The sequence below is a fragment of the Terrapene carolina genome, unplaced genomic scaffold, assembly GCF_002925995.2.
Source record: "Terrapene carolina triunguis isolate 2854851 unplaced genomic scaffold, T_m_triunguis-2.0 Scaffold231, whole genome shotgun sequence".
Taxonomy (NCBI): Eukaryota; Metazoa; Chordata; order Testudines; family Emydidae; genus Terrapene; species Terrapene triunguis.
In genome coordinates, this window is record NW_020664582.1 from 2347539 (window position 1) to 2372641 (window position 25103).

The following is a 25103-nucleotide window of genomic DNA, read 5'->3' on the forward strand; positions in this document are numbered from 1 at the left end:
GTCGGATGCATGTAATGGATATTTCCATTACATGCATCCGACGAAGTGGGCATTCGCCCACGAAAGCTTATGCTCCAATACATCTGTTAGTCTTAAAGGTGCCACAGGACTCTCTGTTGCTTTTTTCAAGGAAGGTCATTTACCTAATCCAAAAGCTAAAATGTGTAACCATTTAAAAGTAAGTATTTATGCATAAATCCCACTCAGTGCTATGCGAGATGTGGTATTTCCTACATTAAATACAGTAACTGTAGTAAAGGGGTGGGGAGCAATAATTACCTCCTCCAGGGAGGATGAAGAAATATTTGTTTGAGAATATTTGTTTGGTTGACTGATGGATCTGGTTACCATAGGCAGCAATGAGGAAGTGGAGGACATAGTCAGTACCTTCTTCCTTAGTGCAGAGTCTTTGGAATCCCTAGCATCTTGATTGTGCTTAGATTTTACCGAGGTATGCTCTGGTACCAAACGCTGGGTTTTATGAGGTTTAGATGTACCAGCGGTTTAGCTACAGAGGGACTCTTGGTACCAAGACCACTTGAAGCCTCAGTGGTACACTGCAAGGTCTCAAGTACAGCAGGTCTTTTAAGACCAGCTCCTTTCTGAGGAGATTTGGAGCTCCTCTTGACAGAAGATTTGGCGCTCTCACCTGCAGATCTGTCTCACAAAAATCTGGAAGGCAATCAAGCTGCGGAAGTCGACATGTGCTGTAGTCACTTGAATACTGCACAGAGGGGTACCTGGGCTTGGGTCTGACACAGGTCAGAAGGAGCTTTCCATTATGAGGAGTTGAAGCTTTATCTCTCTGTCTGTCCTAATACAACTCTTGCATCTGAGCAGATCTTGCCTCTGGACAGCACATGAGTATCTCCCAGTGCGAATGGCCATCACTAACTGGGAAGGACTCCCATCAAGTTAGGCAATGCTTAAACCCTGGGGATTTCAGGGAAGGAAATTTCCACCGGGAAAGGAGGGCAGGAGGAGGAAGAAACTAAAAGCCCCTAGGAAAAAAATCCAATAAAAACTACAACAATTAAAATTAATCTATTTGTACTAATTAATTAAACTAAAGATTAAGTACACTATAAAGTACAAACGGGATAGCTACATACATAAGGGGGCACCAGTAGATGCTCCATCTTTGGCCGAGGCAGTTGAGAAAAAACTGAAGATGGTTCATGCATCATAGCCCAGTATACCCTCAGTACAGAACATGAGGATAGGAAGGATTCATGCGTGGAGTGAATGGGCTCTGCTACCAAAAGTCTCCAATGAGGGAGAAAGAGGTGTATGCACACCTGAAGCGGAGAGCCCATAGGGACATTTCTTCTTCTTCAAGTACTTTTACGAGAAAAACAAGAGAAAAGAGCAAGGTTTCGCAACCACTCAGGATCATCACACAAAGTCCATTAAATACTGAACTCTTAAGTCAGAACTCCTTGTCCATCCAACTTTTCTCATTCCTGATTTGATGAGCTTCAGTCTGCCAGTTACATGTCACAACATCAGTGAAGATGATAGTGACAGAATTAATCAATGACCTCCGTCAGGAAAACAAATAAGTTATCTGTATCACAACTAAAATGTTTTTTGATCAATAACATTAACTACTACTACTTTGCCAGGAAATTAGATTATTTCATCACAGTACAGATAGAGGGAGATCTTATGTAACCAAAAATAGCTCAAACTGCTGTTTAGTGGTTTCTGCCTTTCAATCAAGAAGACTGAAAGTATAGCTATTATCTGCAGTAAGTCCTAATACAGAAGTGGTTTCCTATTGAGTTAACCTGACTCAACATACTACAGCAGTGTATATATTTAAAATTATATAAAACTATGAAGGCATATTCTCAGGAAAGGGACTAGAAGGCTACAACATGGCTTGAGTTAATGTCACGAAGTGTTTCTTCCCTCTTCGTTCGAAGAATCACAGAAATCTAGAGCATGAAGGGACTTAAGTCGTCATCAAGTCCAGCAATCTGTGCTGAGGCAGGACCAAGTAAACCTAGACCATCCTTGACAGGTGTTAGTCCAATTGACACTCCTGTTAATATACTCCAGAATGATATTAGCCTTTTTTGCAACTGTACCACGTTGTTGATTCATATTCAGTTTGTGATCCACTATAACCCCTAGATCCTTTTCAGCAGTACTACAACCTAGCCAGTTGTTCCCCTTTTGCAGCTGTGCATTTGATTTGTCCTTCCGAAGTGAAGTACTTTGCACTTGTCTTTATTGAATTTAATCTTACTGAATTCAGACCAATTCTTCAATTTGTCAAGGACATTTTGAATTTTAATTCTCTCCTCCAAAGTGCCTGCAACCCCACCCAGCTTCGTATCATCTACAAATGTTATATGCAAACTCTTCACTCAACTATCCAAGTCATTAATGAAAATATTAAATAGTACCAGACCTAGGACTGACCCCTGTGGGATGCCATTAGATATGTTTTCCCAGTTTAACAAGAAGCCACTGATAACTACTCTTTCAGTGGTCTTTCAAGCAGCACCTACCTTACTGTAATTTCATCTTGACCGCATTTCCCTAGTTTCCTTATGAGAATGTCATGTGGGACTGTGAGCTTTACTAAAATCAAAATATATCACATCTACTGTTTCCCCTCTAACTGCTAGGCCAGGTACCCTGTCAAAGGAGGAGATTAGATTGGTTAGGCATAATTTGTTCTTGACAAATCCTTGCAGGCTATTCCTTATAACCCTATTATCCTCTAGGCAGAGCCGTCCCTTGGGCACGGTGAATCGGGGTGACCGCCCCAAGCCCTGCACTTCGATAAAATCGTGAGGAGGAGGGTGGGAGGGTGAGTGGGGTGAGAAGGCGAATGGGGAGCTGAGTGGCAGGCGGGAGGGGGGTGAGGAGGCAGGCCATCGGGTGGGAAGGGGGGAGGACGCGAGCAGCAGCCACTGGCAGTCCCCCTACCAGAACCTCCCCCTCCCTCCAGTGCCTCCTGCCCGCGAGCAGGCCCCGCCGAACAGCACCTCCCCCTCCCTCTCAGCCCCTATCGCCTGCCACAGATCAGATGTTTCACGGTGTCAGGAGACGCGGGGAAGGCATGGAGCAGGGGTGAGAAGCAGGGCGGGGGTGGGGCCTTGGGGAAAGGGGTGGAGTGGGGGGGATTCTGGGGGGAGCACCCCCTGGTAATTAGAAACTCAGTGCCTATGTCCTGGGCCCAACACATCCCTAGGGATAGCCCTGCCTCTAGGTTATTACAAATTCAACAATTTGTTTCAGTATGAAAAAGGAAAGTGTGTAAGCCCCAACTAAAGCCGATACATTTGAAGACCTAGAAAATTAAGCCAGCTCAGTCTGACTACAGTGTAGCCAGAGCAGAGACATGCAGCACCACGGCTAAGAGGCCTCTACTGGTCCTCAGGATTAACAATATCTCACAGGGAAAAGGACCATGAGTCTACAAAAATATGCATGGCAGTTGACAAGTACTGGCAGCATTATCAGTGCCACTCCTCCCGATGAATGCTGGATGGTGGAGGGAAAATAGTGATGAACCTTCTATCGATCACCATCCTCAGCGTCAGGTAACCTTATTGCACAGAAGAATCCACAAGCAATGGGGCATGAGGAAAGCAATGATTAAACCAAGGACTGATTTATGCCATGAAACACATTTTAGGATGAAAGAATGAGAAGGGGAGTATCTTTTTCTTGTTCTCTGAACAGGCCACTGGACAGTACTGGTGACAGCAGACTCTTCGGTGGTTTTGGATACTTGAAGCAATGATTAAGAATTTGTCAATCAGGGCCTGAATCAGGTGTCTGGGGCTGGTTCACTGAGTTAGGATGCTGCAGTCAAGGCCGCTCGCAGTTTAACAGAGACCTCCCAGACACCTGAAAACAAAAAAGTCATGCAGGATGGTGATCAACTTTGCATGGCCACACTGAATGCACATCTTGAATCCTGGAGTGCTCACAGGTGGGACATTCCTGTTCAGTTCCCTTGTGTGTTTAACATTTTAAAACACAGAATAATGTTTATATTATTATACAAAATAAGAAAGATAAGAAAACAGGTAAGATACAGATAAGAAAACAATACAACTTCAAAGTTACACAGTTGCCTCAGAAAGCCCTCAAATGTCTGGAAAATGCAAAAAACAACAAGGAGTCTGGTGGCACCTTAAAGACGAACAGATTTATTTGGGCATAAGCTTTCGTGGGTAAAAACCTCACTTCCCACGAAAGCTTATGCCCAAATAAATCTGTTCGTCTTTAAGGTGCCACCAGACTCCTTGTTGTTTTTGTAGATACAGACTAACGCGGCTACCCTGATACTGGAAAATGCAAATGACAGTAGATGGCATTTGGCCTAATTTTTAAAAATGGATAATTATAGCCCATTCTAATTGTTAATGATATAGTAGCTACTCTAGGTTAAGTACTGTAAATGACTAATAAACAAGAAAAACATGTTTGTAAGTGTCTACAAAAGAGAGCCAATAAGAGTAGATGGTGAAGGAAGCAACGTCCCTTGCAAGAAAGGGCAGCTGTTGTGTAAAATATGCTGAAAGGAATATGATCTTGCGCAAAGCTGTGTGTGATGTTACTTGTGTGGTTGGCAACAGGAAAACTATGAAAGGATGTGTCAATTTGCCCAAGGTGCTGAAAGACCAATGGTGTGTAAATGGGGAACTCCAAATACATTTATGGCTAGATCATAAACGTTATCATGTCACTACAATTGTTCAGAGAACAAGAAAAAGATATCCTGGGTGATAAATAGGGTTGTTTTCTTCTTTTAATCCTGTATTAAAAGGTTTCCCTATGCTGTACTTCCAATATTTTTATAAAAAACTGAAATACGTTATGACCTAGTTTTGGTTCCAGTTTAACATAGCTGGTCATGTGCAAAGTGACATTATTGGAAAATTACCCAATTACCTACAAGTTGAAATAATTAGCCTAGCAAAAATCATACAAAATTTGCTGTTGCTGTAAGTAACAGTACCTTTACATGCACTGTGTATGTGCACACGCGATTTTGTTGTTAAAGAACACTGTGATGATGTCCACAAATATGATTTACGCTAACATGTTTATTTTTTCTTCATTTTCAACTGTATTTGTGCTCATCACAACTTAGTGAGATTTGTTTGTTTTGCTGTGTCTTTTTTAGGGTCAAGGGGAAGTTTCTAGTCCATCATTTGAGGATTAAATCAGTAAATAATTAATAAAAGGACCCATAGCTTTAGTTTACATCTGAAAAGAGCAATCCTGCACATATGCACTGTTATGAAGATAGTGTATGTAGAGTTTTTTAAAATGTCAGGCCAATATCAAGGGCCACATTTTTTCCTTACCAAAAAGAAATTTTACAGTCTTAAAGCAAGTTCATTTTACAATAGTGGTAATATTGGTATACAGCCACAATTTTCATCCATAGATCTCAAAAGGACTTACGAAGATTGGTGGCTACTTTTTTTTGAAGATGGGGAAACTGAGGCACAGAGTAAGTACTGTGTCCAAGGTAACACAGCAGGTCAGATAGCAGAGGTGAGACTAGAATCTGGGTCACCCAATTCCTAACATGGTACTCAATTTTTTCAACTGTGCTGTCATTCCTTATAACGGTATCAGATTTCCAAAATGGGAAATGACTGCCTAGGAAGGAGTACTACAGAAAGGGTTTTGGGTGTCACAGTGGATCACAAGCTAAATATGACTCAACAATGTAACACTGTTGCAAAAAAAGCAAACACCATTCTGAGATGTATTAGGAGTGTTATAAGCAAGACACAAGAAGTAATTCTTCTGCTCAACTCCGCGCTGATTAGGCCTCAGCTGGAGCATTGTGTCCAGTTCTGGGTGCCACATTTCAGGAAAGATGTGGACAAATTGGAGAAAGTCCAGAGAAGAGCAACAAAAATGACTACAGATCTAGAAAACACGACCTATGAGGAAAGATTGAAAAAATTAGGTTTATTTAGTCTGGAGAAAAGACAACTGAGAAGGGACATGATAACAGTTTTTGAGTACATAAAAGGTTGTTGCAAGGAGGAGGGAGAAAAATTGTTCTCCTTAACCTCTGAGGATAGGACAAGAGGCAATGGGTTTAAATTGCAGCAAGAGCAGTTTAGGTTGGACATTAGGAAAAACTTCTTAACTGTCAGGGTGGTTAAGCACTGAAATAAATTGCCTAGGGAGGTTGTGAAATCTCCGTCACTGGAGATTTTTGAGAGCAGGTTAGACAAACACCTGTTAGGGATGGTCTAGATCAGGGGTGGCTAACCTGAACCAGAGAAGGAGCCAGAATTTACCAATGTACATTGCCAAAGAGCCACAGTAATACGTAAGCAGCCGCACATCAGCTCTCCCCACTCCCCTTCCTGCCCCCACTCCCAGTGTCTCCTGCCCGCCGGCAGCCCCACTGATCAGCGCCTCTCCCTCCTTCCCTGCAACTCCCAATCAGCTGTTTTGTGGCATGCAGGAAGATCGAGGGGAGGGGGGGGAGGAGCGAGGGAACGGGAAGGGGTGGGTGGGGGCAGGGCCTGTGGCAGAGCCAGGGGTTGAGCAGTGAGCACCCCCTGGCACATTGGAAAGTTGATGCCTGTAGCTCCAGCCCCAGAGTCTGTGCCTATACAAGGAGCCGCATATTAACTTCTGAAGAGCCACATGTGGCTCTGGAGCCACAGGTTGGCCATCCCTTTCTAGATAATACTTAGTCCTGCCATGAGTGCAGAGGACTGGACTAGATGACCTCTCGAGATCCTTCCAGTTCCATGATTCTATGACGTACTGTATAGGTCTCAGCTTTAAAGTATCTGTATAGTATCTTTTTAACAAACTTTTACATTGTACCCAGATGCACTGTCTGAATCTGACTCCTCCTGGAGCTGTCCTACTGTGTCAGGTAAGTGTGCAGTAGTTGAGGAGATAACATAAGAGGAGCTGTTGGAAAACCTCTCTTGATTCAGAGAAATACACAATCAGCATTTTTTCCAGAGCAATTGATGAAATCTTCGTATGAAAATAATTCCTTTCCCCCAAAAACAGGTCTTCATCAAATTAGTATTTATTTATTTATGATGTTATTCAAATAAAATGAACTAATTTGCACATCACTGCACATAAGTTAGCTATATTGTAGCATTTGCAGGTTAAAAACAGACATCTTTGTTCTCAATTTGTGTATGTCATACTTGAGTGCCTATTTGAACACTCAGTTGAGAAAGGGTGCACACTGCAAACATGACAGGCCCATGTTCTCTCTGGGTCTGAAGTGAGTGAGAACACTGATGTATTTCCTTATTCAAACATGCCCAAATGGGGACTATCACTTATCTTCCTGAACAAATAGCACTGCAGGTCACTCCCTCCTGCCTAGGGTCAGGAGTTCCAGAGTGCTAATAGTGTTGCCAGGTGCCCAGTTTTCGACCAGACTTTCCGGTCGAAAAGAGGACCTGACAGCGTCCAGTCAGATCTACTGACCAGACACCCAAAGTCCAGTTACTGCGAGCGCCGGCTCCAGCCCTTACTCAGCTGCCTTTGTTGGGCAGCTGCAGTTCCCACCCCGGCTCCGCAGGCAAGTCCCTCCTGACCGAGGTGGGGGGTAGGGGTGGAGAAGAAAAGAAGCAGCGAGCGATGGAGGGTGGGGAAGGAGTGGACAGGAGCAGGGCCTATGGGGAAGAGGTGGGTCAAGGGCTCGGGGGAAGAGGTGGGGCTACTGAACAGTGCATTAATGCTTCGTGGGAGGAGCTCTAGATGGCCTATTACTAAGGAGGGTACTGACAGGGAACAAGTCACTAATAGGAGTAGAATTCTGGTCTCCAGTTTTCTTGGTAAATGCTACGCTATTGAGCTAAAAGAAGCATCTCTGCTAGCTCAGGCCTGCAATATTATTTATAATTCCTATTATAGAGAAGAGGCAAAAATTCTCATGAATAATGCCTTTTAAGTCCTATATTTACATTGAGTTTGCATATGGTGTTTTGCTGATGAAAGCAATTGTTTTTTTGTGTGTGAGACTAAAACATAAATCAGACCATGGTGAGATATGTCATTCTCGTTGCAAGTTTCACTAAAAGATGTGAAATGTCAGCCCTAAAGACTACAGTTTTAACTAAATTGCATGCATTCTCTGAACAAGATTTTGTAGCTCCATCATCCCAAACATGACTTTGGTCACTTGTTTTTTCAAAGTCCGTGTAGAATAGAATTACACAGTATCTCTGGTGCATCTCATCTTCTAGGGATTTCACAATACTCTGAAAACAAAGAGGCAGATACTGCAAAGTGCCTTGACTTCACTGGAACTTGAGGACTCTCAGCATCTCTGAGATTAAGCCAAATAAATACAGTGGTTGAAATTTTCAGACAATGGGAGTCACTGAGGCTCAGCATCTTTCAAAATCAGGCCACGCTTTAATTAGTTGCCTAAACATTGATGTAGATGCCTAATTTGAAGTGGCCAGGTTTGAGAACGTTTGCCTGCTAGTGCAGTAGTTCAGTGTTAGGACATTCTAACTGAGAGCAGAGGGTACCATCAGCCAGTTATCCTCCCACAACAATAAGTGCATCTTCCTGCCTCTTAAAGGTGCCAAGAGAAGGTTAAGGGGTGACAGGATTACAGACTGTAAGTACATACGTGGGGAACAAATATTTAACAGTGGGCTCTTCAATCTAGCAGAGAAAGGCATAATATGATCCAATGGCTGGAAGCTGAAACTAGACAAACTCAGAGTGGAAATAAGGTGTAAATTTTGAAGAGGGAGAGTAATTAAGCATTGGAACAACTTAACAGAAGAACAGCAGACCAAGGGTCCATCTAGCCCGGTATCCTGTCTTCTGACAGTGGCCAGTGCCAGGTGCTTCAGAGGGAATGAACAGAACAGGTAATCATCAAGTAATCATCAAGTAATCCCTGCCCACCCTGGCTAATAGCTAAGACTCCGTGTTTGTCACAGAGGTCATGGATTCCATGATTTTCCGTGACCTCAGCAGTGGCCCGTGCGGCTGTCCCAGGAGCCGCCTGAGCAGCTCAGGCAGTCCCTTGGCCAGTCGCACCGACTGCTGTTGGGGAACTCTTGGGCTCCCCCACCCCCCAGTAGCAGGAGTTTGAAGGGGGATGAGGGCTAGGAATTGGGGTGCGGGGTGGCACTTGCCCTTCCAGGGAGCCCCCTCCAGGTGACAGTAACACCCCTCCCTCAGCTCCCAGCTCCACGCGCTGCCTCCACCAATGGGAGCTGCAGAACCAGGGCCTGGGGAGGAGCGGAGACAGCACGTGGAGCTAGGAGTTGGAGGTCACCGCTTCCCAGGAGCCGGGTAGGGAACCTGCCCCAGCCCCGCCAACCCCCCCGAGCACCCCTGGCGCACACATACCCCGGCCGCACCCCCGGCGCCCCCTCCCCCAAGTTTTAGTCAGGGGTATATAGTAAGTCATGGACAGGTCACAGGCTGTGAATGTTGGTTTACTGTCCGTGACCTGTCCATGACTTTTACTAAAAATACCCATAACTAAAACGTAGCCTTACTAATAGCCATTGATGGACCTATCCCTTCATGAATTTATCAAATTCTTTTTTGAACCCTGTTATAGCCTTGGCCTTAACAACATCCTCAGGCAAAGAGTTCCACAGGTTGACTGTGAGTTGTGTGAAGAAATACTTTCTTTTGTTTGTTTTAAACCTGCTGCCCATTAATTTGATTTTGTGACCCCTAGTTCTTGTGTTCTGACAAGGAATAAATAACACTTCCTTATTTGCTTTCTTCACACCAGCCATGATTTTATAGACCTCAATTATATCAGACCTTAGTCATCTCTTTCCAAGCTGAAAAGTTACAGTCTTATTAGTCTCTCCTGATATGGAAGCTGTTCCATACCCTAATCATTTTTGATGCCATTTTCTGAACCTTTTCCAATTCCAATACATCTTTTTTGAGATGGGGCTACCACATCTGCACTCAGTATTCAAGATGTGGGTGTACCATGGATTTATATAAGGCAATATATAGAGGCAAACTTACCCATGATCGTCATGCATTCTCAATCACTGACCATTTTTAAATCAAGATTGGGTGTTTTTCTAAAAGATCTGTTCTAGGAATTATTTTAGGGAAGTTCTATGGCCTGTGTTATACAGGAGGTCAGACTAGGTGATCACAGTGTGCCTTGTGTTGTTAGAATCTATAAAAGACTACAATCTCTATGTCAGCAGAATAATAATATTCTACCTCTACAGCACTATCCCATAACGTAAGGAAGGATTATACTCATTTTACACAAGGGGAAACCAAGTCACAAAGTGTTTAAGTCACAAAGCAACATTCTGAAAGTGGTAGGAATACAACACAGATCTCTGAATTGCCAGGCTAGTGCTTTAAACACACAACTTTCATTCCTCTAACAACAAGATCTTAAACTTCATACCAAAATGTGCTATTATTTTTGTAGAAGTAAACACGACTAGAACCACTGAATGAAATGAGGGGATCTCTCTACTTGTAAAGCCAAATCAGAGGTCCTTGCTCTTGCAAGACTTCCATTGAAATATCATAGGAGTTTTTCATAAGTAAAGAGGACAATCTTGGGCCCACAGTCAGTAAGAAACACTGCGTAAAGGCCAACATCTGGAATAAGCGAAGATCCTGATGTATGATTTAAAAGTGTAAATGTACTTCTGTGGTATCAGTTAAAAACAACTTGCATGTCTTGTTCACAAGGCTGAAGGCAATTGGTTTAACATTACTAGAGTATAAACCCTTTTCTAATGGCATGTCTACACTACAAACTTAAGTCAAATTATGTTAAGCTGACTTACAGCCACCTCAGTAATTACTGTGGTGATTCATGTCCACACTGCCCTCCCTTCTGCTGCTGGTGAGCACTCTCACTAGGAATGCTTTCACCAATTTAAGAGAGGGGCTTAGAGCCCAGTTCCGCACAGCACCCCACCAGGAGCCAGGCTGACCCCCAGGCTCTCAGCTCTCCGCCGGGAGCAGGGCAGCCACCTGGGCTCCCAACGGGGAGACTCAGTTCAATCAGGTTCCCAGCTGGTAGTGGGGAGCCAGGACCCCCGGCAGCAGAGAATCAAAGAAGAATCATAGAAGATTAGGGTTGGAAGAGACCTCAGGGGGTCATCTAGTTCAACCCCCTGCTCAAAGCAGGGCCAACCCCAACTAAAGCATCCCAGCCAGGGCTTTGTCAAACCAGGCCTTAAAAACCTCTAAGGATGGAGATTCCACCACCTCCCTAGGTAACCCATTCCAGTGCTTCACCACCCTCCTATAACAAAGAGTAAGAATCATTAAAAGACCCCCATAATCAGAAACAGAAAAAAAGAGGCCAAGGTATGAATTATAGATCAGCATTTTAGGAATCAAATTCAAAGTTATTCTGATACCTTTTCCAGCACATTATTTGAAACCTTTCTCCAACACTCTGTGTTAATCTACAGGGAAATTAACTGATCTACATTTGGTAATTGAGGGGTTAATTCTGACTGATGTAGAATGCCCCAAGTCTGTGCTCTGTTCATCAGAGCATTAAATCTGAAAGCTCAAGAGAGTAGTGCAGCCGTGCTGCAAGGGCTATGTTATAAAGTTCTGCATTAAAAATTCATATCGCAGGCATGCCACAATACTCTGCTCTGGCTGAAAGGAGAGCTGCCGGGGAAATATTAGACACCCCACTGTCTTTCTGGCAATTGGAGACATTCCTCAACAAACAGCACCTCAGGAAGGGAATGAAAGGGCAAACAAACCGTGAAACAAATCAATGAGTTCAATTATCTCTCTCTCGGAAAGGAAACTTTTCATTTTTAAGGCTTTGTGAAATCTTTTAACGATGGCCCTGAACAAAGATCCTGGGTACTCTGGCTGCATAGCCAGCTGTTTGGCGTAGCATTTCATTTGTTTTACATAAGACAGAGATTCCCACACGCACACGGTGAAAGGCAAAGCAGGGTATAGTTGTCTCTCTGCAGCGTGACTCCAGTTGCCTTTACATTATCACAGCCATGTGGGATAACACTGTATAAACTGTTTCCATTTTCACAGAAGTGTCTCCAATAAAGCCTGAATTTAGATCTAATAAGACAGTTAGTTACGCTATAGTTACACAGTTGCATGAGTAAGAGGGTAGCACTGTGTAACAAATACATATAACAGTTGAAAAAAACTGTAGCAAATAAATTCTTAGCCATCTCTTGGTATTTAACATATTAAGCTCCAAGGGCAGCTACAATGCCTAAAACAAAAATTAAACAAAAAATTTCAAAAAAGTATAGGGCTTGTTGACGTGCAAAGAGGACTGAAGAGAAGCTGGCATAGTCAGCATTTTGTAACACCAGCCTTCACTGCTCAAAAATCACAAAATTAGAAAATTCTGGCTGATCAGATGTTGCAAGCTACTGAGCAAAGGAATATTTTAAAGGGCTACTGTCAACACAAACCATATTTTGTTAATTTGTTTATTCAAAATTGTTGTTAACACTACCTTTAAACTTACAAGTGAAATTGAATTAGTTAGCATTCACAGTGAGCTTTGAGAAGTGCTATGTAAGTGAAAGTGGCAGAGAGCTGGAGAGACAGAGGTATGGACTTTACCTACTGATCTGACTTCTAATCCCAGCTCTAACTCCCTTCTGTGAACCTAGTCAACAGCTATGTGCCTCAGTTTCCCATTCTATAATATAGCGATAACTGTACCAGCAGCTAGGCAATGAATTAATATTTGTAAAGATCTTTCTTTGGATAGTCATGCTAGATAAATATAAAAGATTATTATTACATTTGCAGGCTTGTAAATACACTCTTCCCTCCCAAACACTAAGACATAACTGAAACTGGTTGCTGGTTCCATGTTCCTAATTTGTGGTTACCATTCCTTATTCAAAAGGCTGATTTTTAAAAAATATACGTTGATAAATATTTAAATTTTTTAGAAATTTCACCAACTTGTGGTTGAATTTCATAACAATATTTTCTGTGGAACAAATAAAACTCCTACCCCACATGCTGTAATTGTCTCTTCATTTGAATAAATAACAGATAAGCAGGTGTGCAAACAAAATACTTCTTGCCTCACCCCAAGTGACATGTCCCTGTGACCATTAGAAGTTTCTGAAGCAGATAAAACAGGCTACTCCCTGACCTGAAACTTTATTTCTGTGCCAAGTACTGCTACGTGTTTTACCCTCGCTCTTCTCAATTCTGCAACTGCTACTTGAATAAGGAACTGGGGTGTGTGGGTTAAACTACTGCAAATGACAGTAATTTTTGGGTCATTCCAGGTGACACATCCCTGTGACTGTTAGACCACACTGAAGTAGCTGGGACATACCACTTCCTAACCTGCTGAATGTCTGGAGGCAACACAATCCCCCTTATCACTAACTAGAACATTGCCTATCCCTCCTTCACCCAGACAGGTGCAGACAGATTGTCTCTGGGAATGCATGAACACTCACGCCCTAGAGACATGTTTCCACAAGAGCAATTCCCTGGCTGCTGCAATTGGGTTGCAAACACCTGAAGGATGGGTTAAAAGTAAAGTAGCACTGGCAGTTTGTAAAGCAGTAAAATTTGGGGGGCTACAGAAGTTATAGCGCCCCTTAAAAGCTGTCTATATATGGGTGAGATGGGGAAATTAATGATGTCAAAAATTTTGAACTCCTAAATCAGGCTGAAGCTTTCATCTGTAAATCATCAAGAAAGCAGTAGAATTTACTTTCTCTGGCCCTGATCAAGTCCCTGAAGTCAACAGGAGCAGCGAGTATACTCAGCCATTCTCAATATCAGACCCTATATAGGTAGGGCTATAGTGTAATACTTTGAAAGTTACAGTATAAAACCAGCATTTTGTGCAAGAACTCTTTTTACTAACTACATATGAGATGCATGCTAGTTTTTATGGTCAGAGGATGTATGATATCTTGGACCCTGTATCAAAAACGTAAAGAAAGTGAAGGGACTGGGTACCATTTATGGTCACAACCGAGACACACCAAAAAAAAAAAAAAAAAAAAAAAAAAAAAAAAAAAAAAAAAAAAAAAAGACCAATGAGGAAGCAGCATATTGATATCTAATGAAACTTAAAAAGCTTTGTGCCAGATACATAGCTATTGACAGATCACAAGGAGCGCTCTATAAATAAAAAATAAAACCAAAATGGAAACGTGGGGTGAATTTGCAAAGTGGTATTATGAAGCACTCCAGTGTCTGCATATAACCAGGATGGTCCTCCAACACTCATGGAAAATGCGTGACTTTCCGAAAAGTGAAGGAAAGTAAAGGGAACAGTGACACCATGTGTTTTCAGGGCTCTGGATTTTGTAATTCACAACCCCGAAAGGTCACAGAACAGGGAAGTTTTTTTACTTGCTTCCCGTTTTTGAGCAGCCACCTTTTTCAGTTAAACGAGGAAGCATGCCACACACAAGATGTACTCATTTGTTTGCCCACACGATCATCATGTAGGAGTGGGATAAGCAGCTGGAATCTGTCTTCAGAAGTGTTAGAAAAGTACCAAATAAATGCTAATAAAAAAGATTATGTATTAAATGCATGGCTAGGTAGAGAAAAGTATATTGCAGCATTTGCCATTTTAATATAGTACCTGACAAAGGGCTTTGCTTTATGATTAGAAATATGCAAACCTGCGTATCACACAAGACAGGTTCCTATAGAAAATAGATTAACTGTTTGTTTATGATGATCCATGGATTTATTCAGATTATCTTTTCCTGTTATTCAAGTCGAGCAGTAGCTATGCCCCAAGGACCATGGCAGGTACTGTGTGCTTTCTTTATTTTCAAGGGCAAAATTTCCTTACAAAAGCATAATATATACTATATTTTAGCTACATTAGACTCAAACACACTAGAACTCTTATCCTCCAATGTGTGGCTAAAATGACAGCATGAAAAAAATCAAGCTCAGCTGACTACGCTGTTAAGATTCCATTATCCCCTCTGGATTCCATGCACAGGTGGTCTGTCTCGGACTCCAGAGCTGAGAGATGGTACCGAGGGCTGTAGGTCTGCCCTATTAGGGTCTTTAGATGGTTGTTTTGTGCAAGAGATACTCGGATGGGCCGTGGAGCTATGTCCCCTGTTAGAGGATGTTGAGGCGACTGACCTCGCAGGGGATGGTGTTCTGGCAGGCTGTGCCTCACAGTGTGAGGAGGAAGCCCATTTCTTCTCATCAGAACAAGAAAGGGACAACTTTCTCTTAGAGGGATGTGGGGAATGAGCATCAGCAGATGACCTGGCAGAGCATGAGGGCCTCATAGGGGGAGAGTCCGGGTCCGATGCTGGATGCAGTGATTTCTCCATGAGGAGAAATATTAACCAAATGTCCCAGTCTTTTCTGGCCCTGGCCATTAAGTCGTGGCAGTGGGAACATTTTTGTGGTATGTGTCCCGCTCCCAGACAGCAAATACAGGTGCAGGTGGCCATCCATTACCAGGAAGGTGGCTCTGCAAGAGATGCACCTCTTAAACCTGGGAGATCTGGGCATAAGAGTGAGGGACAATGCTTCCCGGTCAGGAAGGGCGGGAAGCGCGGAAATGAAAACCTAGGCTATGGAATAACTGTAAAGGTAAAGCTAAAACAAAAAAGAGCAAGGACTTCTGGTTTCTTTTTCTCAATAGAGGAAAGGAGCAGCAGCAGAAGAAAAGTACTAACTACACTACAACTAACAGGTATGGCATTACTGAGGGAACAGGAGATGTGGGCTCTGCTGCAGATTCCACCCTAGACCAAAGGCAGTAGAGAAGGAATTGCGGGGAGGGGCAGTCAGACCACACAGCGCTATATATACACGTCCTGCTCACAACACGAGGGGGGAGGTATGCATGTGCAGTCCAACGGGCACTGCTGATGAAGATCTCAGATCCCAGGCGCAGGGGGCACTGCCGCACCTACAGTGGTGCACCCATAGCGACATCACTCGAAGAAGAAGAAGAGGGGAGTTCTGTCTCTGAAACATGCTCCCTTCTTCTTCCCTGTGGGACTTCGTCTTTAGGAAATCAAGTGAACCAGGTGGGGGAGTTGGCTGGGCAACTCTGGGGTATACTTTTCCCCAGACCCACTGGGGAAACTTGTACCAGTTAATAGACAGACTGTATTAAATTGTTCTGCTTCTCTTCTATTCGGGGGCAGTTGCAGTTGGGATAGCCTGCAGAAGCATGGCCTCTGTGCAGCTGGAACAGATAGCACAGGACAAGGTTATGCAGATGACACTTGCCTCCTGTGAATTCCCTGTAAAACTAAACATATTCAGCTCTTATTATGATAGGGCATGTTTTCTAATCCTTTAATCATTGTCATGATTCTTCTCTGACCCCTCTCCAATTTATCAATATCCTTCTTGAACTGTGGACATCAGAACCGGACACAGTATTCCCAGCAGCACTTGCACCAGAGCCAAACACAGAGGTAAAATAACCTCTCTACTCCTACTCGAGGCTTCCTTATTTATGCATCCAAGGATTACAACGATCCCTTTTAGACAAAGCATCGCACTGAGAGCTCATGTTCAGCTGATTATCCACCTTCCCCTTCTCCAAAATATTTTTCAGAGTCGCTGCTTCCCAAGATAGTCTCCCATTGCATAAGCATTCTCTGTTCCTAGACATATGCATTTACATTTATTCGTATTAAAATGCACAAAGTCCAGCTTACCAAGCAATCCTGATCACTTTATCAGTGACCTGTCATCATCATCATTTACCAAGTACCCAACTGTTGTGTTATCAGCAAACTTTATCAGTGGCAGCCTTGCTCAGGAAGAGCGATAGTTTCATGATCTTACTGCTCATGCTATGTTTAATACTTTGTACTTGTATAGGACCTTCCATCTGAAGACCTCTATAAAGAAAATGAACTAGGATAACAACCAGGGGTGTGCTTGAATGTCTGTGATTTTTTTTCTAAACTGCTAAAAAACACACTGCCTTTTACATTATACCAGAAAATAGAACTGATTATTTTCAATGGAAATATTTAAGAAACTCTTGCAAGAGTTAGCTCAGGTCTACACTATCAAAACAGTACATACATTAAACTGGACTCTTAAATTCTTGTAGCTAAACAGCTTGACTTCAAATAGTAACTTTCAAATATTACTTTCTCTTCATTTAGATTTATCAAAAATGCGCACACTGTAGATTTTTAAAAGTTCTGAAAACTTTTGTCCCATTATGTTATCTCCCTCCTTCCCATTCCCATTTCAAGACTCCAGCCAGGAGCAGACTTTTTGGCATTATGCATGTCACTTCATCTCTGTGGGCCTCAATTTCCCCATTCAAAAGCAGAGGCGAATGACAACATTTATAGTAGGCTCTCAGAGTGCTTTATAAAGGTGGGTTCGTATTCAGTAGTAATACTGTAATCCAGAGAAGAACACCATTACAGGCAGCAAATAGCCTTGTAATGTTTTTACTGGCCTAACTGGAAGTGGTAAGTTTAGAACAAACATCTTGAAAAAAGGCCAGTTTGTACTTTCAGCCCAATTTCACAGAACCAGGAGGTTTGAATCAACTGCAGAATGTCTGACCAGAACCTCCAAAATATTTTCACCTAGCACTAGTGTTTGGTGCATTAAGCAAATTATCATCAACTAGGTCTTGTAAACCTTGTAAGTTTTGCATGAAGCATTGTTTAAAACTTTCATAAATCTCTCTCTCTCAAATTCCAAAAACCATTTAGAGTTCAGTGAGATTTAGTGCAGTTGCCTTCTTTTTTCTTTAAATTCTCCCCTTCGAGACTGTATGGTCTTACCTACACTAGCCTTTTCCTCTCTTTTATTTCCTCCCATTACAATCACTGTTGAGGTTGCACCAGTGGTGACAACTGTAGGAAATTTTACGGCAAAAAGGCTAGAGCATACACAGCTTATGAAACTCCTTATATCTCCCCTTTTTAGGGAAATCATTTTAACTAGGGTAATAGTTCCAGAGACATGCATTAGAAGTAATGACTCAGCTGGAGGACAGGATGTAGGAAACTTTAAGACCTTAAAAGCACAGCAAAGAGAAACTATTTCATGTCACATACAATACAGGCATACTAATCACAGTGTTTCATGTTCAATGAGGAGAAGCAACATTTAAGAACATCTATCAAAATAGATATGTAATGCTGGAGCAAGACTTCCGTTTTTTAATTCAGTCTGGCCTCTAGCACCAACAAACTGGAAAATGACAAACATTTGAGAACTGAAATATCAATACAAACCTGGTACTTAAAGGAGAAAAATTCTTTTTTTTAAAAGTGTGTAAAACTAACTACTTAGGCCCAATTCTGTTTTCATTGTAAATTAGGAACCCCTCTGCCTAAGTCAACAAAGCTAATCTGCATTCAAACCAGCGTAAATGAGAGAATTTTGCCCCTATTATATAATATTTGAACCCCAGTCCATTAACACCACATTGGGGAAGGATAATTCCCAAGGACGGAAAGTGGAAAAATATTGCTGCTTTCTAAGAGCTCAGTCTTGCAACCTTTACTTGTATGTAAAGCCACTACTGCTTTATCCTCCTTCAGATTTATTCTTAAGACTCCCATCTGCCATGATTCCTGCATAACACTGCCAGTTAGTGATTGCTAGGCAATGGGTGAGCTACAGTACACAGCTAGTGAACATGGAAAATGTACTTGTACTAATAATACTTTGTCCTCTCTTTCCTACCCCTATATACTTATTTACTGGCTTCATCCACTTCTTGTATGTTGTCATTAACTTACATTTTAAGCTTACATTTTAAGGCAGACACATTTGCACAGTGCCTACCAAAATGGGCCTCCTAAATGTTATTGAAAAATAATTGTTATTGAAATAAATGTTTTTTATTGTGAGTCAGATTTACTCATGTGAGTAAAGTTTTCAGATTCAGGCCTTTAAACACTGGAAAGCTATCATTCAGAAATCTTAAATCAGAGTCTACTGGATCAGAGTGTCCTTTTATCAACTGTGCTCTGTACATTAAAAAGTAATTCAAGATTAAAATAAGTAATCTGAATCTACACTGTAGGGTAATTTGTAACATGGTGCTGATATAGTCTTAATGCTGATACACCTATTCACCTACCTGAGACACCCTCAGGTGTAATTATAATAAAATATTTTAAACCTATAAAATGAAGATTTTTCTACTTTCTTAGGAGATGAGAAGGGAGGATTATTTTTTACATATCATAGAATCATTAGGATTGGAAGAGACCTCAGGAGGTCATCTAGTCCAATCCCCTGCTCAAAGTAGGAACAACACCAACTAAATTATCCCAGCCAAGGCTTTGTCAAGCCAGGCCTTAAAAACCTCTAAGGATGGAGATTCCCATTCCAGTGCTTCACCACCCTCCTAGTGAAATAGTGTTTCCTAATATCCAACCTAGACCTCCCCCACTGCAACTTGAGACCATTGCTCCTTGTTCTGTCATCTGCCACCGAGAACAGCCGAGCTCCATCCTCTTTGGAACCCCCCTTCAGGTAGTTGAAGGCTGCTTTTAATCCTCCCTCACTCTTCTCTTCTGCAGATTAAACAAGCCCAGTTCCCTCAGCCTCTCCTCGTAAGTCATATGCCCCAGCCCCCTGATAATTTTCGTTGCCCTCCGCTGGACTGTCTCCAATTTGTCCACGTCCTTTCTGTAGTGGAGGGCCCAAAACTGGATGCAATACTCCACATGTGGCTTCACCAGTGCCGAATAGAGGGGAATAATCACTTCCCTCATCTGCTGGTAACGTTCCTATTAATGCAGCCCAATATGCCGTTAGCCTTCTTGGCAACAAGGGCACACTGCTAACTCATATCCAGCTTCTCATCCACTGTAATCCCCAGGTCCTTTTCTGCAGAACTGCTGCTTAGCCAGTCGGTCCCCAGACTGTAGCGGTGCATGGGATTTTTCCATCCTAAGTGCAGGACTCTGCACTTGGCCTTGTTGAACCTCATCAGATTTCTTTTGGCCCAATCCTCCAATTTGTCTAGGTCACTCTGGAACCTATCCCTACCCTCCAGCATCTCTCTCTCTCCCCCCAGCTTAGTGTCATCCACGAACTTGCTGAGAGTGCAATCTATCCCATCATCCAGATAATTAATAAAGATGTTGAACAAAAGCAGCCCCAGGACCAACCCCTGGGGACTACGCTTGATACCGGCTGCAAACTAGACATCGAGCTGTTGATCACTACCTGTTGAGCCCGACAATCTAGCCAGCTTTCTATCCACCTTATAGTCCATTCATCCAGTCCATACTTTTTTAACTTGCTGGCAAGAACACTGTGGGAGACCGTATCGAAAGCTTTGCTAAAGTCAAGATATATCAAGTCCACTGCTTTCCCCATATCCACAGAGCCAGTTATCTCATCATAGAAGGCAATCAGGTTGGTCAAGCATGACTTGCCCTTGGTGAATCCATGTTGCCTGTTCCTGATCGCCTTCCTCTCCTCCAAGAGCTTCAAAATGGATTCCTTGAGGACTTGATCTATGATTTTTCCAGGGACTGAGGTGAGGCTGACCAGTCTGTAGTTCCCCAGGTTCTCCTTCTTCCCTTTTTTTGGGCACGATATTTGCTTTTTTCCAATCGTCCAGAACCTCCCCCGATTGCCACGAATTTTCAGAGATAATGGCCAATGGCTCTGCAATCACATCAGCTAATTCCCTCAGCACTCTCGGATGCATTAGATCTGGACCCATGGACTTGTGCATATCCAGCTTTTCTAAATAGTCCTTAACCTGTTCTTTCACCACCGAGGGCTGATCACCTCCTCCCCATACTGTGTTGCCCGCTATCACTAGGTATTTGTTTTAAATTTATCCCGGATATAGATGTCAAAACCTTCTTCTGCATTGAATTTGCAGTAAACACTCCCTTACAGATTATTACAAAATCTAAAGGTCCTAAGAAAAGTCACACGGACAAGGAGCATGACTGTACAGTTGACGTGAGTTTCTCTCCCTAATTTGTTATTTTATTTTTAATGGAAGCTTCCTATTGTAGGAACAGGTACGGTATCTAAAATCCTCATAAGACTATTTAGAATTTACCAGGAGTGTGGTATTTCAGTGATACTTTCTTTCATCAAAGGCACCTCAACCCACATGTTAACAGTAATGTAGCACACACAGTAGGCTTGTTACAATTGAAGGTCCTTTCCCAGTTAGAATTCACGTATGTTGTGGGGGAAGGGGTGTAAGAGCAAAGAGGAGGCTCTGGAGTTCACTTAAGACTGAATTCCAGCACTTTGGCTGACAGAGCATTAACAAGTCAGTTAGGAATCTGAAACACTTGTTGGAGTGTGCAGCACCAAAACAGAAGCGAAAGAGGATATGAGTAGAATGTGTGTTCTGGAGAAAACACAAGGAAATACATGTAGAGCATTTCTTTTCCTACACAGACAAACAGTCTGTTTTCACTAGGAAAAAAGCTTTTCTTTAATTTGACAGGAACTCAAGCTCCAAGTTTGCTTTTTCTGTTCCAGCTTTGATAGAATCTCCAGATCAAACTCATTAGTGTTGGTTAAATCCAGGTTTGCTGATAGAAACGTGTGAGACCGCAAACAAAATCAGTATTAGGCTTCAAGAGAGGATGTGCCTCTTTAATTGAAAAAGGCAGAGCAATCATTCATTTATTTAACCCAGACATGATTATAATCTGAAAACCTTGAAATCCTCTTACACAACTGTTTTGGCAAGCCTCTCTGTGTTCCAACAAATATTAAACTGTGCTTGCCATTTGTCTAAGGAATCTTGCATTAATAAACATGAAGAAGAACACTTTTACCTCCCACACTCAATGACAGAAGAAAACAAAGACCAGCTGTATTCATCAATGGATCCTTGTTCTGTGCATAAAGGCTAATTACATTTTACTTCAAGCCTACACATGGAAAACTTTACTGCTGCCATCTTGTCAAATTCAGCTTCTGATATTCCAGCTGACACACTGCAATGACTGCACATCATAAACTTCTTTTTGTCATTAACACCTTCAGTGCCCTAGACATGAGATATCTGTCCAATAAAAGGGGCCAGGAGAAGGGTGCTCAGATGACAAGTCTCCCAGAAGAAGAATATTAAGTGGTCTATCTGCTCATTAGTGAGAAGGGGAAATCTTTATGCAACACGTGACAAAAGGATTTAATACTATTAAAGGTTTTAATTTCAGAAACTGATCTCATTCTAAGCTGCACTGCTAGCAAATGGTCAAGAACATGGTTTCGGTTGTGCTTAGCTTTGCACATACCACATTGTACTAGAAAATTTAGAAAACCACCAAAAGATAAACAAGAAATTTTTACACATTAAGTTTCAGATTCATAATGATTCTAAACAGTTGCTGTGAAAAAATCCAAGCCTGCTGAGATACCCAACGCCTTAACTTATCCTGATGTGCTTTTCTTTTTTTATAATATTCAGATACTTCTGACATTTCAAACAATTACCAACGATCTCTGCATTCCACAATCGAAAGTCATACAACCAGTATTAACTTAAAAAAAAAAATTAAAAAAAAATTGACTTCCTTGTCTGTACCATTCCAATTCATCTGCATCAAATCACAGAAGGCCAGAACCACACTTTTTTTTTTTTTTTAAAGACATGTTGAAGATAATCACATATATATTTAAATTAAAAATTTACAATCTGTCAAGGCTATTAGCAGCTCAGATTATTTAGACCAAAAGAATTTTAAAAAATTAATTCCCCTTTCACCCTTTTTGCTGTTTGTTTACTTTTCACGTTTCCCTCAACTTGGACAATGAAAATACACTTAGTTTAATTTTCATTTATAGTCAGTTCCCCTTTCATGTTTTCATGGATTTGCAAGTTGCAAAATGTGGGGGTTGCAAACACTGAAGGAGATTGTTTTTTATTTCCTGTGTGAATAGTTTTGTAAAACAATCATAAGAACATTTCTGTTGATGTCAGATTGAACTAAGGTTTTAGAAAAGCAAACTTACATAGAGGACAAAATACATGCCAGACTATATTCTTGACTCAGGCCGCAAAATCATTGCGTTACAGAACACAATGAAAATGTTATCTGATGTGCTACTTGTTGGTTCTACTTAATTGTAGATTGCCAGCAAGGATCATAGGCGAGACCAACTCCAAATATTCTGTATATAAATATCTCAGAAGGAAAAAAATACACCAGATAGTCTATCAAATAGTTTAGAGTAAAATTTTTCCCACCTTAAAATAATTACAGTGGAAGGAAATCCCACTTTTTGAAAAGAGGAAATCCACCATTCTGCCAGTGAAATATTTATATAAAAAACAAGAATTTACATGTTTATGTTTGTACAGCACCCAGTAAGTGTGTCCTCATCCATGACTGAGGATTGTGAATCCACTGTAATAGAAATTTTTAATAAAAGAGCTAGTATCATCAATGATACCAACCCATGGAAAAGGATAAGCAAAATCTATGTTAATTTCTAGCTCCATTAGAAACACAGTTATCAGTGTGAATCAGTTGGAAAAGAATGTAATCCGTAAGAAAACAAAAATACATCCAAGTACTGAGTAAGGTGTTTCAAACAAAAGAGAATTTAAAAAATGCATTTAAAATTTAATTAAGAGTGTCCATGTAAGAAGGGGATAAAAATTGTTTCTATAGTAAACACTGAACCTTAACAATTAAGGGCCCAGTCACAAGTTTCAAGCACTGTAGCTTGAACCTCAGAACTTGCAAGATTAGTCCCTAAAGAACTAAACTTTGATGCAGATTTGGACACAACTGAAGAATGGTTGCCAGCAGGCCTCTACTACAGACAGATCTCTACCCACCAACATCTTATAGGCCAAAACATGACCACCACATTCCTCTTATTACTAAGGACTAGAGATTATGGCAATATGCTATGGCCCAGTGTAAGGGGTAATGTTTTGTTGCCCTGGAGAAGCACAGGAGGGAGATTGTGACTTGGAGAGTCAATCTTCTTCCTGGTCTCCCTACTACTCCAAGGAGGGAATAAATTGTCCAAAGTCCTTATGCAACACAGTATATGTTCCTCTAGCACGCTGGTTTGTTAGCTGGGACAGCACCAAGGCTCCACCCACTCAGTGTCCTGTTGCACCACCTCCTGCCTTGCCCACCCAAGACAGGAGAGGAACTAGGGACTCTGTGGAAGACACACTAGTGTAATCAGTCTCAGTACAGGATATTCAATTATGCCAATGTTTTCCTACTTATTTCTCCTTCAAAACCACCTTCATCTCATCCTTCTTTCCAGTTATAACATGCAAAATTAGGAAGGTGGGATACTAAAGGAAGATATGTAAGAAGGAAATAGTGAAACTTACTTGGCAGTAGTTTCTTCATCATATTTTGTTTTCAGGTCAAATAATTCTGTCCGAGTTTTTTCCAAGGCTAGAAGGCATAAAACATTGAAACATTACTGGTACTGTAACAGACCAGTACTTTGTGCAATGTAAAAAGGGCTACGCAATTTTTTATCCCACTATAAACTGTTCTCTGTCCAAAAATCATCTTGCATTAAGGATTCTACCTGACCAAACAAATGACTTAGATGATGAAACGGTTTTAAGAGTTAGTTTTTCTATATTTTTTAATCTGTTTCTTTTGAATTGTAAAAGTTTCCAGTTACCATTCTGCTTAATGTAGCTAGACATTATTCATTTCACATTGCTCCTTCAACTAAAATATTTATTTCAATCAGTCCATGGAGTCAAATTTAAATGTCTTGTGTTCACAGGGAAAAGGGAACCCAATGGGCCCTACCTTAGATGGATTGGCAAACATAACTGTGCAAGGATGAATAGCAAAGTAAATAGCAGGTTCCTTGATGTGAAGCAGAAATAAGGTTCACGTTGAATTCTGACCATTATATATAGCACAGATTAGGGGTGTGTGAGACCAGAGCGCAATACAATGTGGAAAGGCAAACATGGATGTAGTCAGCAGCTCTGTGGCCTGTTTTAGTTGCAGGAACATTCCAATGACGTATCTACTATACTATACAGGTTTTACCCACTACAGCCACCAACAGTTGCCTAGAGCACAAGTGTGCATTTATTTTATAGATACACAGAGTTTAAGGCCCGAATGGACCATTAGATCATCTAGACTGATCTGGCTCAGGCCATTAAATTTCACCCA

At 41.6% G+C, this 25103-nt stretch overlaps 1 protein-coding gene across 2 annotated transcripts in view; it reads right to left on the reverse strand.

Moving 5' to 3' along the window:
* CUX1 (cut like homeobox 1) overlaps positions 1-25103 on the reverse strand; it is a 373050-nt gene that overhangs the window by 157245 nt on the left and 190702 nt on the right. For both annotated transcript variants that reach the window (XM_026656513.1, XM_026656512.1), the window contains exon 8: positions 24287-24353. In XM_026656513.1, coding sequence (XP_026512298.1) covers positions 24287-24353 — 67 coding nt within the window. The remainder of the gene's footprint in view (positions 1-24286; positions 24354-25103) is intronic.